Source organism: Cebidichthys violaceus, unplaced genomic scaffold (genome assembly GCF_023349555.1).
Source record: "Cebidichthys violaceus isolate CVI_PGR_0920_01 unplaced genomic scaffold, fCebVio1.0.p SCAF_63, whole genome shotgun sequence".
Taxonomy (NCBI): domain Eukaryota; kingdom Metazoa; phylum Chordata; class Actinopteri; order Perciformes; family Stichaeidae; genus Cebidichthys; species Cebidichthys violaceus.
This window is the reverse complement of record NW_027176850.1, coordinates 139,363-163,266: the sequence shown is the minus strand read 5'-3', so window position 1 is coordinate 163,266 and position 23,904 is coordinate 139,363. Positions and strand designations below refer to the sequence as shown.

Genomic DNA, 23,904 nt, shown 5'->3' with positions numbered 1-23,904 from the left:
TAGAGATAAATAAATAAGACCATAGACATGAAATATTTATACTTAGTCAACAAATGCAGGTGTTCAACATAAAAGCACAAGTTCCTAAATGTAGGCTATTATTCTAATGAATATGAAATGTTTTTTTTGTTTTTCTACTGGGTCTGAATTCAGGCAGAATATCAAAATACATTATGTAACATTAAAGATGATTTTCAGAGTATACTAAATTGCTGGTATATTAGGATTTTGATGATGAACTGTGCAAACTCAGGGCAAACCCCGTCTGTGAGTCAGACTACTGACTGCCGAGTTGAGGCCATCTAAATGTATCATGTTGCTGTAGGGCTGTTGCTGAGTAAATTTCCAGCAAATTTTGCTCAGGGTTTTGTTCTGTGCTTGTGTCGTTTAAATTAGGCAGCAATTACACAACACGTTCAACAATTATGACAATTTAATATCAAATGTGTCACGCTTACTTTGGCAGCCAATAACAGGAAAATGATATGAAATCAGAAAACACAATGACTTTTTGAGCTCATCCAAATATTTGTTTACCAGATTTGGTGAAGAAAGGATAAATTATGGAAGAAAAGTGTTTCGATGTTATAACACAATTACACAAAATGTCCCTTGAAATGGGTCACAAAAGCAACAAAAAGCATTAGAACAATATTGCATCTTAACAGCTTAACGAATAATGCCATTATAATAATGAATTATGATATAATAACTTGAATTGTTATATTCTTTTCCTTGTAAACTATCTGATATTTATTGATGTACAGTTACATTAACTTAAATGTACAATTTTTTTTCACACCCTTTAAGAGGTCTTAACCCACTTAACTCAATTTCCAATCATTTAAAAAGGAACATTTTATTACAAGTTGAAAAGTTATAACATTATCATATTCATAGCGTGGCTTTACCTTGCAGCTGCTTTGGTCACATACAGAAAGAGAAATAGCAAAACTGACAAATGCATAATATTCACAAATAAGCTATCATCACACCAAAAATGCAGAATAGGAGGTGTGAATGAAGCTCACCAACAAGGACAGACAGCTACAGCCTCCAAAAAAACACAAAGAACAACACTGTGACAGTTATAGAGGCTTTTCATCACTCCTCCATTGGGAAGCTTCCTGTATCCAAGGCCAGTGCAAAAAGACGAAAAACCTGATGTGAGAACCACATTGGACCCGTATCTAGTAGGAAAAAGTAACAATGAATTATCTTGAACGTTATGGTCTTCGTCTGACTTTGGGCTTGTGCAAACTCGAACATGATGATGGATCTATAAAAAGTATAGACAGCTGACTGTAGGGAATAAGATCTGATGCTTTCTCTACATTGCAGTGTGTTGGCTAAGAAAGATGAAGCCAATGCACAAAAGCATCCTTGGGACTTCAACATCCTCTTCTCTCCATACGAACAACAACAGAAATGCATGCAGGGTTTTTTAAACTGAGCTTTCTATTTTTATGGGACATTTTGTGCAAAATTCTTCTTTCTCTTGAAAATGTTACTATTTCCTAGCCTGGTTCTGGACTTCTGAATAGCCACCCACATATGCAATTTGTTCAGCAATTCAAATAGGTCTGGTTTTATACCCAGTGATGGGTGTTGGATAAAACAATCAATCAGTCACAGTTTAGAAGGTGAAATGAAAAAGGGGGACGTTGTCTTACTATATTGTTGGCATCGAAAAATACTAACACCCATAGATGAGACCGACGCTGCTGTAGACGTTGTCAAGTTACAGAAATAGCCATATTTCTTTGCTCAGTTATTTTGCTATTGCAGCTTTTGTGTCAAATGAATTATGACACAACAGTTACAGGATGTCAATACCAATGGATTAGTGCAAAACATAAAAGAAATAACCTCACAATTCAGTCTGATCAGGCTAGCAATTTCCAGCTAATCACAGTTAAAGGTGGCTTAAATGTGATTGAGCATTTTTAGTGCCCCTCCATGGCTCTCAACATGGCCGACTACAGCAAAAGTGCTGACCAAGCTAACCATGTTTAGGGATAAACCGGAGGGCGGTTGCTATGGTTCTACGATGACGACGTTTGGGACGGCATTAACATCTGTAACCACCGTAACACTGCAGAGTGCCGTGCGTGAGCTAGCCAGTGGGGCACGCTCACATGCACAAAGATGCAATAAAGGCACACTCGGCCGGCCCGGCTATGTCAACAAAGCAAGGAGATACTTGGATAACAACACACACAGAGGGAGAGCGACTTTATTCTCTGCTCATGTTGACATTACTCCACTATATCTTCACATAGATAATAGCGGTTTGCTGCTATACGCCGATGCTCTGAATCCTGTATATTGTATCTTTAAGGGTTTGTTATGACAGCAATACATGGGGGAATGAAGTATGTCTAAAGATAAAACGTCACTCTTATTTGTAGCCGAAGAGGATTTGGGGTTTTTTTTGCCCTGGTTGTACAACAAAGCCACATCATTATATATTCATATATTGTTTGGATTGAATGCATTTTCTAAGCTGGTTGTGTAATCAAGACCACTCATCATATATTTGATCCTTAGGAAGTGTGGCATAAAATGTTACAGATTCATCCATAGGTGGGTCTTAAAGCTAAAACCATGATTTTGTTTCATGTTGACATTCATTCTATTTTTTTCTGGTGACTGATCCATTGGAGCAATATATATTCAGTATATACATATATGGATCTTTTTTTTAATTCCCCATTACCCAAAGGAGCTGTTTTTCCCCTTTGCAACAGAGGAACAAGATACTCTGTCATCCTATGATTTCCTCGCTCCCAAAGCCTCTAAATAGGCGGCTCTCCAGGTTCTATTCTGAATCCAAGCTAATTGTTTGGTATCCATGGAAACAACTCCAAGGGCTTCTACTTGAACTGTGGAAGATATTGGCACAAAACTGCACAATAAAGATGATGAAAGACACAAAGTAGCATGCTGCACAACTCTGTGTTCCTGGTAACAGTGAATTGAGTGAACTGATCAGACCCATCTTCCTCTACTGAAAGACATTTCAGTTCCTTTTGTGTCTTGTGTGGGGCTGAATCCTGACACTTCTTAATGAATGACCCATGCGGAGGAATATTTAGCATATTTCCGATTTCTAACAACACTGCCACCTGCTACATGTGGTGCTTTAAGTAAACGTGACATATTATAACACATGGATGTGTTCACATGGGCTATTCTGAATGTAAATTGCTGTCAGGACGGAGTGTGTGGGTGGCAACAGCCTCCAGCTAACTGTGATACAGAGGGAGAAAAAAAACAGAGAGACGAAGACTGTGAGTGGGTGTTGGAGAAACATATTCAACCTTTAGTATACAGTATATATGTATATCTCTCTATTAATATAATACGCTGTAATATAATACATTTGGAAATTTGATTCTTTTTAATAATTTGAATAAAATCATGACCTTTTTCGCAAGTTCTTGCCATCCCTCAAGCTGCCCTACCCTGGACAAACTGCAAAATTGTATTTTAATAACCATGAAATCTCACAGGAGCCATACATTTACCAAAAGATCTACTTAATGATATCTGCCAGATTGAGATCAACACCAATACTGACCTTATTGGCCAGACGGCAATCAGCTAGGACGACACCAATCCACAATAAATACATTTTCTTTGACAATTTCATTGAACAATTCAGTGTTTCTGCTATCAGTTATATTAATTCAGTCCAAGCGGGCTGCAACCATAACTATCCCTGACATCACGTTACCTTACGTAAGAAGATAACACAAAAAACACTGCTCCATAGCACTATTGGTGGACAACAGTCATGTTAGCAGCTCTGTTAGCCTGGTTTGGGCTGAATGCTAATCCCAGAATACTAACAATAACAACCTGCATACCCCAAATCCATACTAGTTCTATTCAGCTTTTTAGTGTAGAGCTCGTTCACACGAGAAAAGTGACAAAATGAAGTACAGTCTGGACACTGGACAAAGTGCTGACTAAATAAGGCCGATTTTTGGGTCTGCTGTTGATGGAAACTATTCCCACAATGCAATGCACAAAGGAAATGGAGCAGCTGCTAGCAGCTGGGGAAAAATGTTATAAAGTTTGCGTGGTGGTGGTGAAACAACTCCAGAAAGATGTTGGTAAACTAACAAATAAGATATCAATCTTAAAGACACTTTTTGTCTGTGATGCTTTGCTGGGACGGTTTATACTGTAAATGTCAAGGTGGTAAGTTGTTTCATACAGAGAAGTGACTTTTTTACCTGCAGCTGGATAGAAATACTTATATGTATTTAAACACCTTTTAAACTTTTTGATTTGGACATAAATTATGTCGACATGGATGCTTTTACTGAGGCCACTCTGCGTCCCAAAACACATTTATCCTGAGAGATAAATGATCATCAGCATTTTCCCTCGTGATGAGAATCTGCGTTGTTTATGCTACCAAATGAGGTGGCGTGCTCTCAGACAGGTGTTTTGTTTCCCTATTCCCTGCATCAAGGGTGGAAGCAGAGCATTCCAAGAAAATTGAGTGAGCTTAATTTTATAGAGACTGTCCACAGTGTTGATGGTGCAGCAGTCCACTTTATCTTGGAGTGACAGTGTTTCCAGTTACAGATCTCTCTCGCACGCGCGCACACACACACACACACACACACACACACACACACACACACACACACACACACACACACACACACACACACACACACACACACACACACACACACACACACACACACACACACACACACACACGATCTTGTTATGTCTGGTCTGGAGCATCTGACAACGAGGAGCCTCTGGTGACTCACAGGCGGGCCTGCTGGGGCAGATGTCACATTCATGTCATATGGAAGCCTCCTTAATTGTCATATTCCAACTAGTAAATACTGTTCATGTCACCAACAACATGGTAATTACGGCTCCGGATTTATTATTTTTCTTACAGCTCCAATATGTTCATAACATAAGTCCATCTGCCAAGGTGTCCTGACTAAATCTTGTTTTAATGCCGTTGTGATCTGCCCATCGTAAAACAGTTGTTGGGGGAAATTTTTTAAATGTCAAATGAATGCAAGTTTACTACATTTGGACAAATAATTGACATCCATATACCACAGCAGTTTAGCCTTTTTAGGTTCAAAGTTACTAGTGTAGTGTATCTATTCAAAAGGATCCAACGTAATGCTGATTATATTCAACAGTTTAATGTCAGTTGTCTATACACTTCTAGACAACTGAAAAAATGTTATGATTAGATTTTTGTAAAGTGATTTTAGATGTGATTGATTACTGCTCAAGGTAAAACCAAATCTGCAATATACTGTCGGTCGCAACTCTTTAAAAAGTTATTTCAGACATCCTCATCAAAAAAGTAAACACTCTTGACTAAACAAATAAAAGCAACAACAAAAAATCAGTGTCGTCTTGTGCTCCATGCCTACAAAGTACAAAGCAAATTGAAGTCCACTGCAATCATTGACTGCTGGATTTGAATCATTTTTGTAATCAAGCCAAATCAGGGTGTAAAGACACACTTTAAACCTTCAAAAACTTGGATAGATAGCACAAGGGGCAAGTGAGAAAATATATATTTTTTTTTTACCATTTAAATGGGTGAATTGACTCTTTAGGCCAAAGCTTAACCCTAGAAGTGCATGTTTAAAAAAAATATGTTTTTAAAAAAAGCCAATTGCTAAAGTACACCTTGTCAAAAGTATTATCAGCAAACATAAATTCATCACAGCATCACAGACGACAGTGCAAACGTGTGCAGAAAGTAAAGGCCATTCATAATTAGCGAGCTGACCAAACAATGAGCCTACATGACAGACAGACGCAAAACGTTACTGTATCAACCTTGTGGCTTTTTGAGGTTTTGACACGGTTTAAGTGTGAGCAGTGACTTACAAAACACAGAATGACATTGGAGATGCCGAGAACACAGAGACATACACTGCTGGCATTAAGAGCTGCTTAAAGCTTGGTTTGTGCTTGCCGTAGTGATGGCGGCATTTGGTCAAGCACCTCAAGCATATTGTTTAAGCCAAAGCTAAACTTACATGTACATTTAAAATATAACGGCACTAAAAAAATAAGTGTTTTCATTACAAGGTTTAAAAAGGGGTTGTTGGGTTTATGCTAAGAACAGTTGAGCAAAAACAAAAAGGTACAGGTGACACTCCTGACGGTGTTCAGAACCACTCCGGAGCTATGTTTAGAAACAGCACTGTAATCAAGTAAATGTAAAATGCACAGAAGAGGTAGAGCTGCAGGATTTCAAAGCAGAGGAGGGTGGAGGGGTCGAGGAAGCAGGGGCTGTGTGGGCGTGAGGAAGCCACGGGAAAAAAGACCTTAGACCGGCTTGATATTTTTGGAGGAACAGAAAGAAAGTGACTTCCAAAGTCCTGCAATGTAACCACAATGTTTCAAGGCTGAGAGACAGACATTTTGAAATGTAAATACCCTTCAAGCGCAGGAAGGCATAAGAACGATAACCTGAAAAAAACAATATGAAGTTGCTCTCCATCACGTGTGTTTTCAGCATTCCCGTCTCTCTCCTGCCTGTCCCTCTGGCTGTGTGAGAGCTAGCCAAGGGGAGTGTGGCCTAGTTACCATAGGAACATGTTCGCAGCTTGTGCACAGCTCTCCATCAAACTACCTTCATTTCTACTACTGTATTTAGAAACATTAGTGCTGTGCTTGTAAATGAGCAGAGCCAAATTAAACAGCTGAAAATTGTGAAAATGAAATTAGAGATCAAGCATCAATTTGAAGCTCTTAACTCAGACTGCTCACAATTAAAACAAAGGTGATTCTTAACCAAGAATTCCCCTACAAAATGAACGGCCTCTTGTTTGTTTCTCTCCAAGACTTCAAAACATTACTGAGTAGGTCTTAATGTTTGAAATGAAACAACAGCTTTTCACACAGCGCTAACTAACACAAAAATTATTTCTCTTCTTGTCCCTGGAGGGAGCAGAAATGGCTGCTTTCATCTGGGGAAGTAAAGAGAGCGTAGAGAGGAGGAAGACTGGAGTGTATCAAAGCCAGAGTAAAAGGCAAATGGCCTATCAAACCTAGAGAATGTCAAAATAAAACTCTGGGAGTGTGACAAAGCAGGGCTCAGAGGGTGAGTGATGCTCCGATGGAGAATTGAGCGGTAAAAAAATCCTCAATATATTGAGGTACTTTTGTAAAGCTTTATAGGGCTGAAAAGGACTGAAAAGCAATGGCAGAGGAAAAGGAGCAGTGTCGCAGCTGAGGCTGGAGTGTATGTTTAACCTTCCATTTACCTTTGGCAACAGTGGTGTCAATGGATGTCAGAGAAAACGGCGCGTTGAAGGGGAACATATAAAAACATATATAACAGAGAGAAATCTCATTGGACCACGACAGACAGGAAAAGAGGCTGTAAAGGTGAGGTACAGTTGACAGTAGGGAAAAGTAGACTTCTAAACGGACTCACTTGGGGTTAAAACTCCAGGTCCGCCACAGCAAACCTCCGCTTGACCAACCAACCCAAACTGACTCTGATGCGGCAGCCACGTCTTTGAAGATGTGTCCATGCAGCTATATCGCAGACACAAGTTGTTTCTTTAGTTGTTAAGATTCATAGGCCGTCACACACAACAAAAATGGCAAGAAAATTAACGTTATTGTGCATATAAATCAAAATTAAATAAAAGGAAAGTAACATTAATATAGACAAATATGATGAAAACAAAACTTGATCATTTTAGTTCAAATGTAAATTATAAACTTGCGTTTATTACAAGCAAGGTTCAACTTATCATAGCTTCCCTTTATAGCAATGTAGACTAAATGTCATGATGCTGCCTAACCACAAGCTGTTACTATGATTAATTGATAAGCACTCCTACCGACACATCAGTGTTTAATGTGCCTTGTTCTCTGGAAATAAGATAAAAACTACCATCACATATTGTTTTCTTCCGTTTGTCAACTGGGCCATTTGGATAATCAGAGATTGCTAACTAGTGGCAATGTAGGAAGACATTAAGAGGAGGTGAATAGGACGAGAGGTTTGTTAGGCGGTTCTGAAAGAGAAAAAACAAGAGTATAATCTGTCATTGACTGTGCTGAGTGAGAACAGAGGCTCAGGGTGGAGAAGAATTACCAGAGGGGTAAAATATCTTGTGTTTTCTCTGTTGGGTTGCTAAAAAAATGAGGATGACAAAGAAATTCATGGCTTGAGGCAAACGAAAACAATTTGAGAAGATTGCAGGACAGGACCTCGCTGACAGGAGTACCTACTTTTTTTTAGAGAACATTCTGACAAACAGACTGACAAAGCCTTTCTGTCCTTGGCAGCGAGAGAGAGCCCCCTCCATGCGTTGCATTGAAGATGGCTGAAGAGCAGCAGAATTATGACGGAAACGTGGTGTTGGAGTAGATTCAGATCTTTGCCGGCTGTCAGGCTCCCGGCTGACAACTGTGGCAGAGAGGCAAGGAGTCCAGATTCTCAACAGTTCACGAGGAACAGAGAAAGATTAATAGATGTCCATGACTCTCGCCTTTCTATTTCAGCTAAACTAAGAAAATAATTCCATAAAAAGATGTATGAGATAGGTCATATCTTAAAGGCATTTCATACGGAGGAGGATGAGGAAATCCTGCGAGGGGCAATGAGTCAGAGTGAGCCGGACTTATCTCGTTCTATCAGGTGTGCAGCCTCAGACATTTCATTAACTGAAGCTCTTCTCTCTCTCTCTCCACTGCCTTGTCTTTTTTTTAGCTATATATGTAAGAGCCCACCATGCAATATAATATACTGTACAGATAGTGCCCTCCAATCATACTTGTGATACATTACAGAGTGTCCAAACATCAAATAAAACAGTTTTTGCCCACTGCGATGGAGGGGAAAAAAAGTGTATCATATCTTTTCATCTATTGATCCGCAACACACACAGAAACTCCAGTGCAATGTCCAGTGAAAGTGGGACTCTTTTTGGTAAATGTTAAGAGTCAGAGTAAACTAATTTGAGAATTTGCACCCTGCCAAATCTTATTTGGTCATTTTAACTTTGGTCCTGCTTAAAGAGGACATGAAACATGCATGTGTTGGCATTGGTAGTGTACAAAATCTGATTTATAAGACATGATACATTTATTTTTGTAATTTTTACCAAGCTATCTAGCTAGCAAGCCGCCATGTTGGAGTGACATCGTTGCATTCGTAACAGGGTTGGTTCGCCTCCAGTGGCAGTCAGATGGTCAACATTTTGGGTTGAAAAAATAAGACGTTAAAAAAAAAAAAAGTTTTGTGCGTTACATTTATTCGTAACGGCTACGGTATTCTTTTAAATTGCTAAACTAAACACTAAACATGTGTGATGAATTTTCGGCAGTTGATATGGAAAAAAAATGCAGTGACAGTAAACAACTAATCCTACCGTTATAAAACCATGAAACAAGACGCGTAGAAAGAAATGTTCAAAAGAACACATCCTAAAACAGGAGGAGGGCAACAGGAAAAGCTAAAAGACACTAGAGGTCCCGAGTGACTGTTTTGGTGACATCAGTCAAAAGAAAAGTTACTTTGTTGCGGTGGTTTTGGTTTGCTAATGTTGAGCTGGTAGCTAGCTAGCGGAAGCTCCCAGCAAGTTACATGTCAGATGGGGGGAACCGTGTCAGCTGCAGCTGGAGTCAGTTCCCATCGGAGGGCTTTTGCACAGCGGTACTGTTCTCCGTTTTAGCGGCAGTTTACGAAAATTGACTCTTTTGCTCTTGGTTTTAACCTTGTAAACTATTTTTTACATCCAAGAGCCTTACAATAGCAGCCTCCCTTTTGTCTTCTTCTGTCCGGTGGCTCCTCAGTCTCCGTCTCTACCGTTGTATTTGTTGAACTCAGCCAAGCCAACCAACCTTGTGTCGTAACAGGAGTACTGCAACATGGCGGCGCTCTTGCCACTAAAGTCACGGAGCTTCATTTATCTTTTAAATGCTTACATTAGTCACATGTGTTATATAATTATTGGAAATCCATTTACTAAATCAGCTTAACTTGGTTGACTGCTTCATGTCCACTTTAAGTAAAATTAAAGATGTTGCATTTTGTGCCAAGACATTATAGGTAATGTGATATCCAATATTATGTGTGCTAAATGCATCTTGCGGCAGTGACACCTAATGAAAGCAGCTTTGTGACAATTTGTAGACGCTGCATTAAATCATGCAGTTAGAAATGCAACTTTTAAATGCAAATTCATGAGACTCGTGTGGCTTCATATGCCAGAAACCTGCATTCATAAACATGAATTGACTAAAACATATTTAGTTCCCTTAACAACCTTAAGGAGAATGTCTCCAACATAAACTGATAAAATGATTCCTAAAAAACGCACCATGAAACACATGAAAGACAACTTTCACAAGGACCCGGCGTTTGGATACAATTATTAGGCAAATCTTAAATTTTCTACCTTTGTACTGATGTCCCACTTTGGCTGAATTTCCTCACTGTGTCGTTGGCGGTCATCTGGCCTATAATGCATCACCTTAATAACAGGTTCAGCAAGACCCTGCCCCCCCCCCACACCTGAACACCTGAGCAACTCTGGTGAGTACTACCAGCTGGTACAGACCCTCCTGACTGCGCTGCAGAATAATATTCAGGCTGTAAGGTGGACGACCAGCTTCAACAGCATGATTAGTGAGCCTCTCCGGGCCAGCTGCCACCAGCATTTGGTGAACACTTCACTGTGAGACGGGCTAGATATTTGGAGTATATCACTTTAATTTCCGCCCACACAACACTCACCCAAAATCACAGGACTTCCTGGCGACGAAATCTTGACAGCTTAGTTACATCTGTGGTTGCAGATGGAATCCGGTGGGTTTCCAGGGCACTTGGGAAGGGGCTGAGGTTCCAGGTTTACTTGCTTTTTGGGACAAAGGTAGAATCAGTTTGTGCAGACCTGAGAGACCGTGTCCAAATAAAAGGCCAGTGTTGTCCACTTTGAGAGACAGTCGTATTTCAATCATCAGGCCAATTTCATGTGTTCAATGTGGGCAGCTCCTCCTGTTCTCACCTATGCTGCAGTGTGTCCATACATGCCTTTTGTGAAGTGTGAATGCTGTTGAGGAAAAAGGTGAAGCTGGCTGTCACAGGGGTCCCGTCACCTTTAGCTCAGTCCATCACGGAAGCCAAAGCTTGCCTGTCAGCAGTGGCTCTGTTGTGCAGCTCAGCAGCTCTCCTCTGCTTCTCCTCCCTCTCTTCTTCCTCTGCTCCCTGTCCTCCAACTCTATTGCAATCCAGGAACTGAGATGTGATCTCAATGCAGTTTCCTCGGCAATAAAGAGAATCTCCTCTGAAGACGGGTTTTGTCATCTTAGTTGTTTGTTCTGGGCACACATGTGAATTCAAACAGCCCCCCTGCGTCGCTTTATGATGAGGGAACGATAAGAAGTCCTATTAGCGCGTTTGGTCTGAAGATCCACGGAGCCAATTAGTTCATCATATATCACTTAGGCTATATTTACATTGAAAAACACCGCAGAGATTAACGACCCAACACACGGGTTCTGCATGGTTACAACTACTGCACATGAATCCCCCCCCCCGGTTACCGATATCAAAATGAGAATAATTATCAAGGCGACGCTGTGGGCTACGCCAACTCAAGAGCAGCGCGCGGACCTGCTGCAAATTGAGCGCACTAAATCACAAAAGCACAAAAATAAACATCCCAGAGGTTTTTGCAGAAGGTATCCCGATGATATGCAGCAGCATCTGATTCATGCACATTCTTTTTTTTTTTTTGACGTGCTCCTCGCTTCTTAGCTCGGGTGATTTTTATCTTGGAAAGCGGCTCTAGTTCACCCTGCGTGGCATAACGACGTCCCCATAATCCAGACGTTCATAACGAGGAGGGGGAATCCGGTGCTAAATTTACGCAGTTTGTCCTTTGCGATCTTGCAGTCCGTCACACCTAATTTTGATTTAACGGCAGTGCGTGAAAAAAAAGGTGGTCGGTAAAACGTTGAAGACTTTCCCTTGAGGGCGGAGATAGCGCGTGAGATAGACAGAAACAGAAACCAACGCCTCCAAATGCAGCTCGAGTCCGCCCTGCGCTGTTCCGTCTCTGAGTGTGTTACACCCGAAAATAAAACTAAATGATAACGGCCGGCCGCCCACTGCGCTGCATAATCACGATGGGAGTACAACAAAGTTCATCCAAGTTACTTCTTGAATATGTATAGTGAGCTTAATGTCCTCATACAGTCTTATTTATAGTAGAGCTGCTGCACTGCTAATAAGGCTCAAGCTTGCACACCTGAAACATTTCCATAAACTTGTTTTTTTATGCTTTTTATTGCTTTAGGAACCGTGAAGACGTACAAATAATTGTTTATGTAAACGTTTTATTATTAAGACAGTGGTATGTGAGGCTGCAAGGTGTTAACCACAGGTTCAGAGTTTAGAAATAGTTTTTGGAACATGATATGCACTACTAAAAAGCACATGATAAGAGACATGTTGTGCCCATTCTTGAGGCCCTAATACCATCAAAATCTAGTTGCTTACATGATGTATATTCCAAAATTAATATGTAGTATTTCAGCAAAGGAATAATGCCCCTAACTCCTTAATATTGCCATGGATAGATGTATCACATGGGCCCTTAAAGTTCATTCAAATAAGACACAGAGACGATTAAAGGACAGATTCAGATTGTTCCCATCTGCGTTTACACAATACTCACATGCCTATGCATAACACTAAGATAATTAGTGATCGTTATAAACATTTCTCTAGTCCATACTCATAAAGAATAATTAAATTCAAAGCAGCAGAGGTATCCAGACTTTCAGTGGGCATTCAGACTGATATCTGCCCTGCCTTAAAACAAAATGTTGCGTTGGTGGGGGAATGTTGTTTCAGGGACAGTGAGACATGACATACGATCAAGTCCAGTTTGAGTAACGGACCAGTTGGCCCCTAGTATGCATCAAGGTCCAAAAACAGTGGATGCTAGGTTTCCCATAAATCAACTCAATAGCATCTATCCTTAAACTTCCCGTCTGGTAAAAGCCCGTCTTTCAAATGTCAGTTTGTAACGCAGGCTTTCTGTTACAAAACAGCAGTCTACAAGCCCATTTTGAGCTAACCCCAATGACATCACTATGACATCACCAAGTTACGTTTCTCAAACTTTGGAACGCTCGTGTTGCACCAAAGCACTGAAGGAATTATGACAACTGAAGTACTCCCAATGACAAGTAAACTGATGCTCATGTACAAAAGCAGTGGAGTGTCTGTCTATTTAGTTTCAGATGGATTTTAGAATACGTTTTTGCACACAAGGAAGACTGTGGATTTAGTTGTTCACAGATGTTTACATATGTGTGAAGGAGGAATAGGAGCAAAAACCAATAACTCTTAAAATGTATATATGGGCATGTGACAGACTTGGAAAAAATGTCCTTTAAGGTGCTCAGTGATGGGTTTTGTAGCCCAGGAAAAGTCAAAGTCTGTGAGTGACTCATTTGTATTTTAATATTCTCTAATCCCTTTAATTATGGTAACTGAAAAAATGCCTGACAGTCCAGCAAACACTGTCCATATAGGTGCAAAGTGTGGAGGCACCAGCAATTGTTCTGCTTCTAAGCATTTTGTATTTTGATACCTGCTATGTAAACATGTTACATAAATGTGTATTGCTAATTGTTAAATCCTGAATGTGTCATAGATCATTTCGTGGGCATATATAAAGACTGTGTTACATAAATCCCCGATTATTTTTTGTCTGTCTCTATATCACAGACATGATGCTGTGGATATGAAATGGTTAGAAAACTGAGACGTGATTAAAGATAACCTTTTTCCTAAATGGTAATAAACCTCTAAGTGAATCATTTAAAGGTTGGATTTGTTAAAACAATGCACAGACAACAATGCATTAAACTTACTTACTCACTATTATCTGTTTTTATTGGGATTTAAAGTGTGATCCAACTGCACCGAACAAACGCAAAGTATAGGATGCAAGAAAAGATTGGATGGTGGAGAAGCAAACATCAGCTGATGTCAAAGACTAACTTTGGGACACTGGAAAGCACATGCAGTCTTCAGAAATACACCAAAAAAAACAGGAACTGGAAATGAAACATCCCACTCTCATCCTCACTCACACACACACACACACACACACAAAGAAACACATACATCTCCATGGCAACTGATAAAAAGAGTAGCATGTCTGCAAAAAGAAGCGATTGACAAAGCAAATACAAGAACTTGGATGGTCAGCAAGAAACTGATCTATGGGGGAAAGAACAAAGGGATGTAAGCAGAACAACAAAGGCCGTCAAAGAGCCTGAATAATATGATACTCATGTAAACCGTTTGAATCCACAAAGAGTAGAACCTAAAATGCTCTCAACCTAATTTTAATTTCTGTATATTGCAGTTATTTTTTTTGTGTGGGGGGCTAATTACAGGCTATACGCTTCATGCGAGTGTGGTTCAAACTGAACATTTGCTCAATCCAAATCCTGCAGAATTATTTGAGTAACATACGAAGGAATTAAAGTTGCCGCGGATGTTGCAGATAGCAGAAGAGAGAGAGAGAGAGAGAGAGAGAGAGAGAGAGAGAGAGAGAGAGAGAGAGAGAGAAAGAGAGGGTGGGCAACAGAAGAGGGGAGAGGACAAGGGAAGGAGTACAGCTCAGAGAACAGCACAGTACACCACCTACACTCGTCTCCATGGCAACTACCACACTAGAACCAGTGATAATGCGGTTCCCTCTCCTCCGAATGCTGAAAACTGTTCAATTGGTACCGTATGCACTGTGCAGTATGTGGGAGACAAAGCTCTCAGTATTCTGATGTTGCAGATATGATATGTTTTCAATGTAATGCATCTAAAAGAATAAACTAGTGGCTTAATATCTTTTCTTATTATATTTTACATTACATCCGTCAATCCACCAGAGACTCTGGCTTTAGCCTGACACTGAATTCATCATCATCGCTTTAAGGGATAACTTGTTATTTTTGAATTAAATGTGTTGTGTTTTTTTCCTTCTTCGCCAAGGCAAGTGGCACAGTGTGTGGGCAGCAGTTGCCTTCAAAGAACAAGTATTGAGGTTGATAGAATTAAAAAGGCATGATAAAATAAATGCATTTTTCTCCAATCTAGCTCCTGCTGCTGGTGTAAAGTCACACCATGACAAAACCTTTAGACATGTTCTTTGTACTCTGTGTCCTTAAAAAGTAAAGTTGCACTCTGCTGAATACAGTTTGACCTGGAGCGTAAATGGGACAACAAAATGGGCATACAATGCGTGCTTAATTACATATCTTAACCCGAACACGGCTGGTGAGATTATTCAAGACAATGTGTCTTTGCTACACCCACCACCCTTTTTTTTTTTTTTTAGCAATCTTTTCACAGAACCTTTCATCCTATTTTGGATTAATTTTGTTGTCTTAAAACTGCTTGTTTAACTGCCAAAGCAGCGCAGTATGCTGCTGTTAGCATACAGAATACGTGTTCACGCTGCTACCAGAAAAAATTATCAATTTGTGGTGTTTGTCCACCTCAGTCGAAGGGGGATTTTCTTTTTGTCCGGTCTTCTGTCATTCAATGTTAATTTGTTTGGCAGGCTGTCATGATTAAGACAAAGTGTAAACAGTCTGTCACTATCAACTCGGCATATGAAAAATACAGAGCAAGAAAGGTCAGTAGTCGAACCAGGAAAACTTGCAGATGGCCGATCCGCCTCTGCTCCTCACTTCACCCCGATTATTTGTGTCATGACAGAGAGCATCTGACTGACAAGTGAAGCAGATTTGTTCATTTGAGCAGCATGGTTTGTTAAAGGAACGTGGACGTCACCACTTAAGGTACAGCCCTCAATATTGCATTTATGATGACATAAAAATCATTGCTCATATTTGTGTGAATTCCTGTTGTATAATGGATTATTAACATATTCTTTTTAGTAGAGCGTTGTCATAATTAATAGCACTTATTGTTCATCTTCACTTGTGCAAAGTGACATTATTCTAAAAAAGGTCCTCATTGACAGTGTGTTGCCTTTCCATTAACAGACAGGATTTCGTCAAGGACAATCTCAGAACCCATTCTGTCTGATGACAGAACAGCCTCTGGGGTCGAGGGGCCATATTTCTGGGGCTCTGGTGTAGCCAGCCGTGCATGCTCACTGTTTACAGGCCGATCAGCAACTTCAATTGCGACACTGGAATTGAAGTTGAGAGAGAAATGTATGACCGGATTGTTTAACAAGTAGCAGTTTACAAGCTAATTCTAAACCAATCAAAAGCTAAATCATCAAGACAATTGCCACTGGGTTCAGAGATTGCTTTTGCTTTCCACACAGACTGTTCACCTGCATTTAACCACAGCCTGCTCAAACGTGATTGGTCAATACTACTCAGATTACAAAAACGGAAACTAGAACACTTCCAATCTTGTCCTGTTGCCTGCATATAAATGCATCGTCTGTCTATAGAGATTACGTAATGGAAGACATATCTTAATAAGAACGCAACTGATGGTTAATTTCATTATTGATTAATCTGCAAATAATTTTCTCGATGAATCGATTGGTCTATAACATGTCAACATATACAAAAAAATGCATGTCGCAATTTATCAAAATTACATCCTCAGATATCTGGTTTTGTACGACCAACAGTTCAAAAAGTAAAGATATTCTCTTAACAATTCAACAAAATAAAGAAAAGTAGCAAATCTTCACAAGTTGAATATTATTTTTCCGGTGATCATATCTATAAAAACAGAAAATAGTGAAAACGTGCCAATTACAATTCCCTAGAATGTAATTTAATGTCTTCAAGTTGCTTATTCTTCTCCACCAACAATTAAAAACCAGACAAAGACATTCAGTTTTCTAACAAGAAAGAAAAGCATATTTTTTTAATTAATGAGTGGGGATTCTACATTTTCTTTTCCTTCATCAAAGACCAGCTGACAGGTAAAGATCAACAAAAGAAGCCTGAGCTTTTTGTGTGTCTAAGACAAAGCCATGGTGGGCTGCTTAGCTAGACACTCCGCTCAACATTATCAGGACATTAGAGGAACAGCAGGAGGAAATCCGCTTGAATGCAACATGATCCTTTTGGCAGCAACTTCAAATCTGAAATTTGGGAGCTTTCCTTGAAATTGTAAAAATTCCTGCCTGAATCATCTGCTGAAGGTTGAACTGATATGAAAGCCAACTCAGCAAGACTCGTACCTGAAACTCCAAAAGGAACTCACGGTCAGCCTCATCAATCACGTCTCCGACTGAAGAGTGAAAGTCACAACTGACAACAACCTGATGATAGAAACAATGTGAAAGCTACTCATTGTATTTCAGGAGCGTGATTCTTACCCTGGAAACCTGGGTGACTAAACATCTACATTATGTTTGTTCCCCTGCGGCTTTTTTATGTAACACAGAGTGATCGAGATGGCCAAAAGCTATAGGACGCTGTGCAGGGGAGAGCTTCTTGTTCAGTGTGAGAGGGGTCAAAGGTGCCATGCTAGACAAACACTCAGTGGAGTTCAGAGGAACCTTGTAGCTCTGTGATTGTGCCCTGAGAGAATAAATAGAGAAAACATCATTTAAAGTCCTAGAGGGATCAACATAGCAGGATTTTTCTTCGCTGTGACATTAAAGACTCAAACAATTTTGTTATTTACAACAGAACAGAAATAACACCTTTTTCTAATAGCTTCACGGTCGACTCAAACATATTCAAAATGCTGGTAAAGTCGACTGTGTGGCTCATTCAGACACTGTAATGTGATTTATGTGACCGAACAAAGCATTGGACTTTAATGAAACAAGAGGTTTGCTATCAATAACAAACCATACAAGGTCTTTTATAGTTTAATGCTTGTTCTGTTCAAATTTAGCAATGAACGATAGCAGGGAGGAATTACAGCTTTGATCATTTAAAACTGTCACAATGATTTGCCAAATACAGGCAGTAAATTCAACTTTTGGGCCATCTCAAGTGATTTCAGTATTGACATTCAACTGAATGCTAAATTAAGGTTTTTAAAAACAAATACGAAATTTTGTCATTTGTCTTCTGGGTAAAGGTTAAACTACCGTTAATGAATTCAGGATGGACTTGAAGATGTGAAGGAATTACAGATGGAATTAATTTTAACATGATGATGGATGGGTTGTTGCAGGCTGTAAATCATGACCACAGATTTAAAAACATTAAGCTTCAAATATTTATTTTTGTTGAAAATTATGAACATTCGTAGAAACCGAATATATTGACAGTAAAAAAGGGCATTTTATTAAGAAAAAAAAAGCTGCCGATGCAGAACAACTTTGCTTCCAAAGCCAATCTGTAGTTTCTCATCTACTAGTGCGGTTTCCGTTGAGAACGTGTCGTTCAGAACGGGCCGAATGCTCGGCCTGTGGTGTTGCTGCTTGCAGCTTTCTCGTGAATCGTTCATACAAACAACCTCACACTCCACACTGCACTTCCTTGGTTCTTGAGCAATACACCTGCCATGACATAGTTGCATCACAGCCAAAGTAGCAGCTACTCACGGTTAGAAACACCGATTAAATACTTTGGTTGATTGTGGGGGGGGGGGGAGACACACCAGGTGTCGACTTCACTGTTTGGCAAGGTAGACAACTGCATGAGCCCCCAATCTAAAAACAAATCGTATATACTTATTAAGATGTTTGGATATGAAATATATTGAATAATGTTACTATTCTTAGTCATTGCACCCTAAAATAACTTGTAAAAGCCCCCAAAGCACTTGAACAAATGTGCCACTCAGCTGTATACTACTCACTGTGTACTTGTACTTCAGAGGAAAAAAAATGTGTATTGTTGCAGGTAATTCAGATTCAACTCACAAAATAGAACAATTGTAATATAATGCATTGTGTGCATGGTGCTGATAATGCATTTATTTCACTCTTCACTTTAAGTGAAAATGTAAAATGCAGGACTTTTACTGTGCAGTATTATTTGTTAGTTTCACTTAAAAAAAATAAAAGGTTTGAGTAACCTACTTCTTCTAACACTGCCGATACCAACATTAGAGAAAGAAAAGTAAAACAAGACAGCGTTTGCCTGCCCTGAAAAACACACGGTCAGAAATATCATTGAAATACAGCGGAGGTCATTTCCAAATAGGCATATTAGTCACTTGTTTTGACATCCTAGATTTAATTATAAGGTATTTTTAAGTTAGTATCAAGTCATACAGATTTACTCACCTGTGTGAAAAGGACTTACTCTCGTTCACACGGGTGAAACAATCTGATTAGATTCTGCTTCCAGTGGGCTAGTTGCTCTTGTTGAGAAGTGAAGACCAGTTTGGTTGTAACATTTTATCCGTTAACCGTTTAACATTAGTGTATCCAGCACCCATGTGACATTAGCAGGCTTTGACCACCAAACAGCAGCGAAAGGAAGTGCAGTGAATGCAAGTCATGCAGACAACATGCTGGACTCCGCAGAGGCCTGAAGCCCCGCCCCTACTGCTGCAGACACGGCAGTCCCTCAACAATACAGCCGCAAAGTGTGACAAGTGTGAAGTAGATCGGATGAACGGTTGTCGAGATATGCGAAGGACATACCCACATACAGCCAGACAGAGATTCCTTGCCTTAGAGTCAACCTGGATTTGTAAGGGTGTTTATGCACAACATTCATTTCTTTAAACAGAGACAGACACAAGTAAGACTTTTTTTGCAGTTTAAAATGTACCAACTGATTTGGTTGTGGTAACGTTATTGCGTTCTTTTACTTCTTGTACTTTCCTACTGTCGAGTCAACAGTAGCACTGAAAAAACAATAGTGTATGCATTTCATTGCTTGAACAACTGTAACATATTAATCACAGAGACTGATATATCCCAAAAAGTCTCTCTGGTACCATAGATGAAACTAGATGTAGACAGCTGAGTGAAGAAGAGGCATTTATGCCATGGTGGTGTACAGAGACTGGTTGTTTTTTGTAAGCACTGACTTACTTCATTAATTATTTGTTAAAGTAATCTATGTTGCCATAGCACTCTGCTTGACAGCCATTTTCTGGCGGGAAGCCTTCGTTGTCGAGGTGTCGAGTCCCGTCACCCCACCGGAAGTGTTTGGAAATCCGTGAGCGGCCACATATTTGCGGTACGCTTCTCGGATGATGCGGAAGGCCCGCGTGTTAGCGTAAGGTATGTCAGTGACCGGGTCTCTGTACAGCGCAGCCTTGTGGGTGACGGGACAAACCTCCTGGACGGGCAGCGGAGGACTCGACTGGGCGCCGTGTGGAAAGGACGCCTCGAAAGCTTCGTCCTCGCTGAATGTTATATAGGTACGAGAGCACAGACCTCCGGCAGCCTGCTGGGACGGTGTAGATGGGTTTTGTGGTGCCGTCTGAGGGACGTCCTGATCCAACCTTTAAGAACAGGAAATCATTACTATTCTTACACAAAAAGTCTACATGCTGAAATACTGGAAGTCAATGCAGTTGAAGCAGACTATTCTAGCTGACAAAAACTTTAACAGTGGTTCAAAAATAAATTTTTCCTGAAGCCAATTAAGCCTAGAAGTAGAGCACACGTACCCTTCAACATCCACGTTTTCTTCTTTCAGGACTGAGTGAGAGACTAGTGGCATCAGCACCGAATGGTAACGGATGGTTGGTCCCTCAAAACGACGCTTCTTGTGGACTTGTTTCTTCTTGTCCGCCTCCAGGCGTTCATAGTTCTCTACACACAGAAATTAAAATGAATGAGTCCATACATATTTACAGTGAAGTTAAGAGAAATTTGAGAGAAATTCATATCGGTTTGTTCATATTCATAGATAATTTACTAATAATCACAGTAAAATGAATCATTATAGAATACTCATTGTTATGCAGTAATGTATCTTATGTCTATGCAATGACATTTTTGTGACTTATGCTGTAAAACCCTATGAAATAGTTACATGCATATGTTTTGGAGCAATGTTCATATATATATAAAAAAAAAAAAAAAAAAAAAAAAAAAAAACAGAACTTCCACTGATGAAGTCCGACATACTGTTTGTTCATGTTAGTCATCACTGTAACGTACTACTAGTGTATACACTGAAGCTTTGGCAAAAGTACTTAACATTCTACTAAAGACAGAACATTTTGGATCACATGACTAACATGTTCTTACCTAAAGATCGAATGTTGATCTCTGCTGTTATTTTGGCTTCAGCCAGCAGTTCATCTTGAGTAAGAGGCCGGTCCCGGTGAGCCCCTCTCCGTCGCCGAGGGGCGTCCTGACGCTCTTGCAAGCGCAGATTGGTCTTTCGTGTGTGTTCACTGGTGGACTGTCGCACAGACTTCCGAGCTAAAAAATTATTAAAGCATAAAGTTAAAAAAACCTTAAGAGGAAGAATTGTCTAAAACTGACCATGATGCAATCATCATGTGATGGTGCATGTTTATGTTTTAGAGAGTTCAAGTGTTTTGGGATCATTTATGGAGAGGTATCTGAAAACAGTGAGTAGGCATTTTTGGGAGACCTGTAATAATCTTACTCTCTGCAAAATCTTGGAATTCTTGTGGAATCCTCCTTTTGAGCTCCACTTTAACTTTCTCCGTCTTCTTTTGTTCCTCGGAGGGTTTTTTGGGTTTGGGTTTTGCCACCTTTATTGGTTCCTTGGATTAAACAAAGACAAAAAAAAACATCAACTGCAAATCTATTTCATTCATGTATGAATTTTCGTGTTCATGTAGTGAATCTGTCACCAAAAACACTCATATGTCAGCAGTTCATTTCATGTTGCATTGTCATTTAAAAAAAAATACTCTCTCCTGAAGTAATTGTCACTACCTTATATGCTTTAGTAACCACTCGACTTTTCCTCTTCGGTGCATCGTCCTCCTGGTCGCTGTCCGGCTCGTCGCCCTCATCGATGTCGAAGTCGCTGTCCACCTCATCCTCTGTGTCTGAATGTTCTCCGTGATACTCATCATCTCCCGGTTCCTGAAAGGAAACAAAAGGGCATTATTTAGCAAAAAGCAACAACAGAATCAGAATACAACATAGAACTATTTTTGTAAAGTTCAAACAGATAGCGTGCCATCATTTTGGAGCTAAAACAGAGTAGTGTATCATAGAGTAGCCGAGTTGAGTGACGTGCATGTGTGCTAAGCAAGGTTGGGTGTATGAGATTTAGTGAGGAAGAATCTCTCTTTATCTAGCTATTCTTGTAAACCTCAGCTGAGATTTAAGTCACAGCAGCCTCTGCCAGAAATCCCTTGACCCTTAAACTAGCAGCTGCTTGAAGAAAATGACCTTGACTGTAAATTGAGGGTATAACTCGGAAAGTAGCTGCAATATCAAATAACAGCGTTTAATGTTCTGACACACAACATAGGCCTTTACAGCCCTTTCTCTCTCTCTTTAAGTGATGACGCATAAAAGGCTGGCACTCTCCTCCGGCCTTCACAGTTTGTCAGCTGTTAAGATAGACTGGGACAGGAAATGATCGAGTCGTGGTCACAGTTTCGGATGAATCACATTGGCATGGTGGTTTTGATAACCAGAGCGGCTGCAGGCCTCAATCGAAGACACATTTTGTAGATGCATCGTGTGGAGTGTCCTTTCCATGTTAGTTAATATCTACTGCATCTTTGAGCTTGTATGCATTTTACTCCTCTTACTATTGGCTTTGAGCACACTTGACAAGCCCTACTCACATACATGAGAAACACACTGATCATTGGTCTCACACTCAATTTGCATTCTGAAGTCCATGATCTTCTTAAATATTAGCTGTGGCATCAACTGTAGGGGACGATGGCCTGAGCAGTTGAAATGGCATCGCCTTTAACACTACAGAGATTTTGAGGTGTAAATGCATACACTGAGTCGCTAGATTCTCAGGTACACCTAGAAATAGTACAATCCTGCAAACAAATTCTACCATTATGAAGATAAGTTCTTTAAAATGTTTAAGAGAAGCATTTAATCAACGTTAAGGTTCAATCAGCAGCACTGTAATGTGCGCTACTGTCGAAATGTATTGCAATACAACTGTATTGAAATTTCGTTGTATCACTACAATGACAATAAAAAACACTTTATCTATCTGTATCTGTATAATATATACTAAGGGGATTTTGTTGTTGTTTATTCAACTCCATTCACATCAATGAGAGAAGACTAAATATGGAGAATGGTCTTGTAAATACAAGACACCCTAATATGATTCAATACAACAATGTCTTCCTTTTGTGGAAATCCTTTAACCAACATTAAATCAGAGTATTCGACCGAGACCAACACAAGCTAGCGGAGGGCTATCGTATTAGCTATAGTATCAGTTCACTCTGTATCTGTCAGTTTGGTTACTCACATCGCTGAAGCCGCCATACGTAGTCTTGTAGAATTCATCCTCTTCTTCAGCATCCAATACTTTAGACATGCGGTTACCCGCAGTCTTTCTGGGCTCCCGGTCCACTGCCAGAGTCATGGCTGCGATACTAAACAATGCTAACAAATGTTAGCTATTGTGGTGCTAGCTTAACAGATATAATAGGTTGTTTTGGGGCTCCTCTGTTACCACTCACTTCACTGACTTTATTATCTGTTCGTATCCATATTTATTTAAGTTATGAATACTCCTTAAATGCACGCTTATATGCAAAAAAGTGTTTCCTAATAACTAACTGCAGTAATACAAGCTAAGTACACAGCTAACTACTGAGACTTGCCGCTGTCTTCTTGTCTTACATCCGGTGCAACGGATGTACTTCCGGGGTCGAGAATTACGAAGTTCTTTTCAAAATAAAACTGTTCAAATATTTATATTTATGCAAGTTGACTTGATGAAGTATACGATTTGTACACAACTATGTATACAATTTGACTTGAAATTGCTTCATATCGT

At 39.9% G+C, this 23,904-nt stretch overlaps 2 protein-coding genes across 7 annotated transcripts in view; both read right to left on the bottom strand.

Annotated features, from left to right (window-relative positions):
- LOC137890199 (ras/Rap GTPase-activating protein SynGAP-like) overlaps positions 1-12,091 on the bottom strand; it is a 38,667-nt gene extending 26,576 nt beyond the window's left edge. For 2 of the 6 annotated variants that reach the window (XM_068734331.1, XM_068734334.1), the window contains exons 1-3: positions 10,775-12,091; positions 8,266-8,443; positions 7,457-7,560 (exon numbers count right to left, since the gene is read on the bottom strand). In XM_068734331.1, the coding sequence (XP_068590432.1) occupies positions 7,457-7,560; positions 8,266-8,351 (190 nt within the window). In that variant the 5' untranslated portion in view covers positions 8,352-8,443; positions 10,775-12,091. Of the gene's footprint in view, positions 1-7,456; positions 7,561-8,265; positions 8,444-10,436; positions 10,547-10,774 lie in introns of those variants that run through there. The other 4 variants (XM_068734332.1, XM_068734335.1, XM_068734333.1 and 1 more) reach the window with 4 other exon arrangements.
- A 6,005-nt stretch (positions 12,092-18,096) lies between these two features.
- On the bottom strand, positions 18,097-23,735 carry vps72a (vacuolar protein sorting 72 homolog a). The gene is made up of 6 exons (XM_068734374.1): positions 23,371-23,735; positions 21,843-21,995; positions 21,547-21,667; positions 21,180-21,356; positions 20,594-20,738; positions 18,097-20,425 (listed from the first exon to the last, which is right to left on the bottom strand). Exons 1-6 carry the CDS (start codon positions 23,485-23,487, stop codon positions 20,035-20,037), a joined length of 1,104 nt encoding a protein of 367 aa, XP_068590475.1. The 5' UTR covers positions 23,488-23,735; the 3' UTR covers positions 18,097-20,034.
- Positions 23,736-23,904: the final 169 nt, after the last annotated feature.